General features: G+C 37.3%; 1 protein-coding gene across 2 annotated transcripts in view; it reads left to right on the top strand.

Annotated features, from left to right (window-relative positions):
* The window catches only part of LOC119580204, a 226,176-nt gene that overhangs the window by 220,065 nt on the left and 1,111 nt on the right, over positions 1-5,000 (top strand). For both annotated transcript variants that reach the window (XM_037928215.1, XM_037928207.1), the window contains one exon: positions 3,200-3,428. In XM_037928215.1, coding sequence (XP_037784143.1) covers positions 3,200-3,428 — 229 coding nt within the window. The remainder of the gene's footprint in view (positions 1-3,199; positions 3,429-5,000) is intronic.

Genomic DNA, 5,000 nt, shown 5'->3' with positions numbered 1-5,000 from the left:
TGTAGTTGTATTTTGTCGTTTTTTTCTCGTTTTTCTCTCTTCGTTTTTCTTTTCATTTTCTTTTTCTATATATATAAGAAGAAGAAAGTGCTAGAACGTGTTTGGCGTTTTTAGGCTTCTCAAACTCGGTGCCCTGAAGGAAGACGTGAAAATGGGATAGCAGAGAGAGAGAGAGAAGGAGGGAGAGGGGGGATAGAGGGAGAGGGAGAGAGAGAGAGAGAGAGAGAGAAGGAGGGAGAGGGGGAGAGAGGGAGAGGAGAGGGAGAGGAGAGAGAGAGAGAGAGAGAGAGAGAGAGAGAGAGAGAGAAGAAGGAGAGAGAGAGAGAGAGAAGAGAGAGAGAGAGAGAGAGAGAGAGAGAGAGAGAGAGAGAGAGAGAGAGAGAGAGAGAGGAAGGAGGGAGAGGGGGATAGAGGGAGAGGGAGAGGGAGAGAGAGAGAGAGAGAGAGAGAGAGAGAGAGAGAGAGAGAGAGAGAGAGAAGAGAGAGAAAAGAGAGAGAGAGAGAGAGAGAGAGAGAGAGAGAGAGAGAGAGAGAGAGAGAGAGAGAGAGAAGAGAGAAGAGAGAGAGAAGAGAGAGAGGAGAGGGGGAGAGAGCGAGAGAGAGGGGAAAAAGAGGAGAGAGGAGAAAGAGTAGAAAATGAGAGAGAGGAGAGGAGAAGAAGAAAGGGGGAAAAGAAAAACATTCGGAAAAAAAGATGAATAGAATGAAATGACAAGAAAGAGAGACAAGGAATAAGAAAGAATAAAAAAAATACAAAATAGAGAAAAGATGAAGAAGAAATTCACGTAAGAGTAGAAAGCATGGAAGGAAAGAAAGAAAAAAACTATAAATATATTACGCCAAGTGTACTATGTAGTAGTTGCATGAATCCTTTTTTGCATGTATGTTTTTTAGTATGTTAAATTTAGATGTATTTTTTGTATATGAATGCAAAAAAACGAAAACGAAGAAAACAATAAAAAAGAGAGATCAAAACAAAACAAAAACAATAATAATAATAATAATGATAATAATAATAATAAATAATGATAATAATAATAATGATAATGATAATAATAATAATAATAATAATAAATAATAATAATAATAATAATAATAATAATAATATTAATAATAATAATTGTAATAATAATAATATTAATAATAATGATTGTGATAACAATAATAGTAATAATAATAATAATAATAATAATAATAATAATAATAATAATAATAATAATAATAATAATAAACAGTGAACAGGAAGAACAGAAAAGTCTCCAAATAACAATGAAAGCAAAGACAAGACGAAATAAGATAAGCGAAATATAACCGTCGCTTCCCCCCTCTTCCCTTCCCCCCCCCCCCCCTTTCCTCCCTCTCTTCCCTCCTTCCCTCCTTCCCTCCTTTCCTCCCTCCCGCGTCCATGCCCTTCCCTTCTCTTCACCCTCACTTCTTCTCCTTTTCCTTCACCCTCTCCTTCCCTCACTCTTTTCCCCTACACCTCCCCTCCCCCCTCCCCCTCCCCTCCCTTCCCCTCTTCCCCTCCCCCTCCCCTCCCTTCCCCTCCTCCCCCTCCCCCTCCCCCTCTCCCTTCCCTCCCATCCCTTCCCCCTCCCCTCCCCCCTTCCATCCCTTCCACTCCCTCTCCCCCTTCCCATCACCCTCCCCTCCCCCTTCCCATCACCCTCCCCTCCCCCTTCCCATCACCCCCCCCCCTCCCCCTTTCACCCCAACAAGGAAGCCAAGTTCTTGTCACTAATTACAAGGAAAAGACTTAAATTTGGAGTCGAAAGCAAGAAAATGAATAATGAAAAAAAAAAAAAAAACGAAAAAGAAAATGAAAAAGGTAAAAAAGAAAGAAAGAAAAACAGAGAGAAATGCATTTACATATTTCATGCCACGTAATTGCACGCAGGAAAACGTTGCAGGCGGAAGCAGAACATTGGAAAATATTATGGAATTTAATGGTGATATGATAGTGATGATGCTGATAAAGGTGATAGTGATAATGATGATAAAGATGATCTTATGATGATGGTAATAAGGAGGATACGATAGTGTGGTGCTGATAAAGGTGATAGTGATGAGGGTTATAAAGGTGAAAGTGAGAATGAGGAGGAGGATATGATAGCGATGATGATGATGAAAGTGATAGTGATAATGATGATGATAATGATATAATACTAATAATGATTTTAAAGTAAGGGAATTGACAGACAGACATAGAATAGCTCAGAGATAGATAAACAAATAGATACAAACACACACACACACACACACACCTTGATTCCCGGATGTAAAATCACGCACGACCACACCAGGTCACGTGATCAGCTGAGACATGTTGTTATTAATGACGCAACACAGGTCGTCGTGATGATAGTTATGCATCATGACGTCATACTGGTAATGAGAGACTGTGGTGTTTGTCTCCTGCATGCATTGAGCGCCTTGCAAGACATGCAATATATCGGCAGCTGAGCATTGCAAATTTTCGCTTAGGGTTAGACGGTGGATGTTATTTGTTGAACTTTACTTTTTTCTCTTTTTTCTCTCTCTCTTTCTAAAATGATCTGAACTTTATTTTTATTTTTTTTTTCTTAATATTCCATGATCTGAACCCATTTATCACACAAAAAGAGAGGGAAGGCGATGAAGAATGAGGAGGAAATAGATAAAACGTCAGACAGACAGACACACAGATAAAATAATGCACAAACACAAGATAAAGAGACAGAGACACAGTGACAGACATAAGGGCAGACAAACAAATAGACAAAAAGGTAGATAGAGACAGACAGACATGTTGGACAGACAAACAGATAGACGGAAAGGTAGATAGAGACAGACAGACATGTTGGACAGACAGACAGATAGACAGGAAAGTAGATAGAGACAGACAGATAGACAGAAAGGTAGATAGAGACAGACGAAAGGTAGAAAGAGACAGACAGACATGTTGGACAGACAGACAGAGAGTGACGGACAGACAAAGAGGCTATAAAAGACAGCCAGACGAAAATGACCGACATAAAGGCAGAAGATAACACATACCGACAACCAACCAACCAAACAAACAGAGAACAAACAAACCAAACAAAAACACACAGACCCTCCCCAACCAGAGCCAAACACAGCCCCTCCCCCTAAAAAATCGACCCCCCCATCTCGCCTCCTCCCTAACCCTCCCTCCCTCCTCCTCCTCCTCCTCCCTCAGGCGCTCCGTGAGACCGTGGTGGTGTACCCGAGGGACAGGGACAGCGAGGGGCGTGAGTCCTCGTGGTCGGGCCTGCAGATGTGCCTTCGTCGAGAGCACTTTCGCAACGGCGTCCTGGTTCTGCGCTGCATAGCTACGATCCTCCACGTGTACAACATTTCCTCCGAAATCCGTATTACCGATTCGAGCTACATCCAGAGTGCACCGAGAGAGGGAGCTTCCACTGCAGGTCGGTGCTTCTGGGCGGGTTTGTAGCGTTTTCTGGTCGTGTTTTTTTTTTTTTTTTTTTTTTTTGGGGGGGGGGGGGGGGGGTCGTCGTTTTTTTTCTCGTTTTTTTTTTTTTTTTTTTTTTAGTCTTTTCCATTTCTTTTTTTGTTGTTGTTGTTGTTGTTTTCTCGTCTTTTTATTTTTGTCTTTTGTTTTGATTGTTTGTCTTTTGTGTTTTTTCATCTTTTTTTTCATCTTTCGTTTTTCTTTTTTTTTTTAGTTTTGTGTTTTCTTTATTGCGTTTTTGTCTCTTTTTTCGTTTTTTTTTCTTCTTTAGTCTTTTTTCCCTATTTTTTTTCTTTTTTAGGATTGTTTTTTTTGCTTCTTCTTCTTAAAAACTATCAGTACTGTTACAGCATTTTTTTCTTTTTATTGTTTGTTTTATCATATTGTTTTTTTTTTTAATCTTTATTTCTATTATTCGAATTTTCTTTCCTTACTAGATTTCCTTGTTCACTATTTCCGTTCTCTTTTACTTCCATCTTTCTTTTATTTTGTCTTTCTTCTATTTTTTCGATTTTTCTCTCTTTCCTATATTTCCCATATTTCCAATTTATCTTTTTCATCTCATTCTTTCAATTCCATCTTCTTTCTTTTTTTATTCTTCCTCTCTCTCTCTTCTCTCTCTCTCTCTCTCTCTCTCTCTCTCTCTCTCTCTCTCTCTCTCCCTCTCTCTCTATCTATCTATCTATCTCCTACCTTTCGTAACTCCGTATTTGGTATTCATTAAAGTAATTGGTCAGTGTTTTATAACGTATATTTAAGATTAGAAATTCGTTATATTTTTACTCAACGGAATTACATATTCAAGATGGAGGTATAGCGTTCCTTAATTGACTGGAAAGTTAAATTCGAAGGATCTGAGGATTATATTTGCTTGAGATGAAGGACGTGGAATTCTTGTAATAATGTTTATATAATGAAAAAAAAAAAAAAAATCTTAATAATTTTTTTTTTCCATCTCCTCTACTTTTTTCCCCTAAAAGTTGGGGGGAAATTGGGGCTCCGGAAGATATTACTTACACTAGACTATTCTTGACTAGGGGAAAAAAGGAACTTTGAAAGAAAAATACCAGGGCGAGACTAAATTGACCCTAAAAGGGGAAAAAATGTGGATATAACTTATAAAAAAACATATATAGATAGATAGATAGATAGATAGATAGATAGATAGATAGATGTGTGTGTATGTATATATATGTATATATATATATATATATATATATATATATATATATATATATATATATATATATATATATATATATGTCGAAAAGATTCCATTTTTAACGACCAGGCAAGCTCACTCGGTATTTGATGATATCTAATGAATATTATACTTACAAAGATGTAATAACTTGTTGTATTATTCAGTAATTTCATGTAATGATAACATTCATAGCATAATATAACAATGATAATGATGATATTGTTGTTGAGTGATGATGATTATGATGATGCTAATAATAATAATATTGATAATAATAATAAATGTAATGATGATGATGATGATGATGATAATAATAATAGTAAT

Source organism: Penaeus monodon, chromosome 2 (assembly GCF_015228065.2).
Source record: "Penaeus monodon isolate SGIC_2016 chromosome 2, NSTDA_Pmon_1, whole genome shotgun sequence".
NCBI classification, from domain to species: domain Eukaryota; kingdom Metazoa; phylum Arthropoda; class Malacostraca; order Decapoda; family Penaeidae; genus Penaeus; species Penaeus monodon.
The sequence above is the reverse complement of the archived record's forward strand: the minus strand, read 5'-3'. Positions and strand labels throughout refer to the sequence as shown.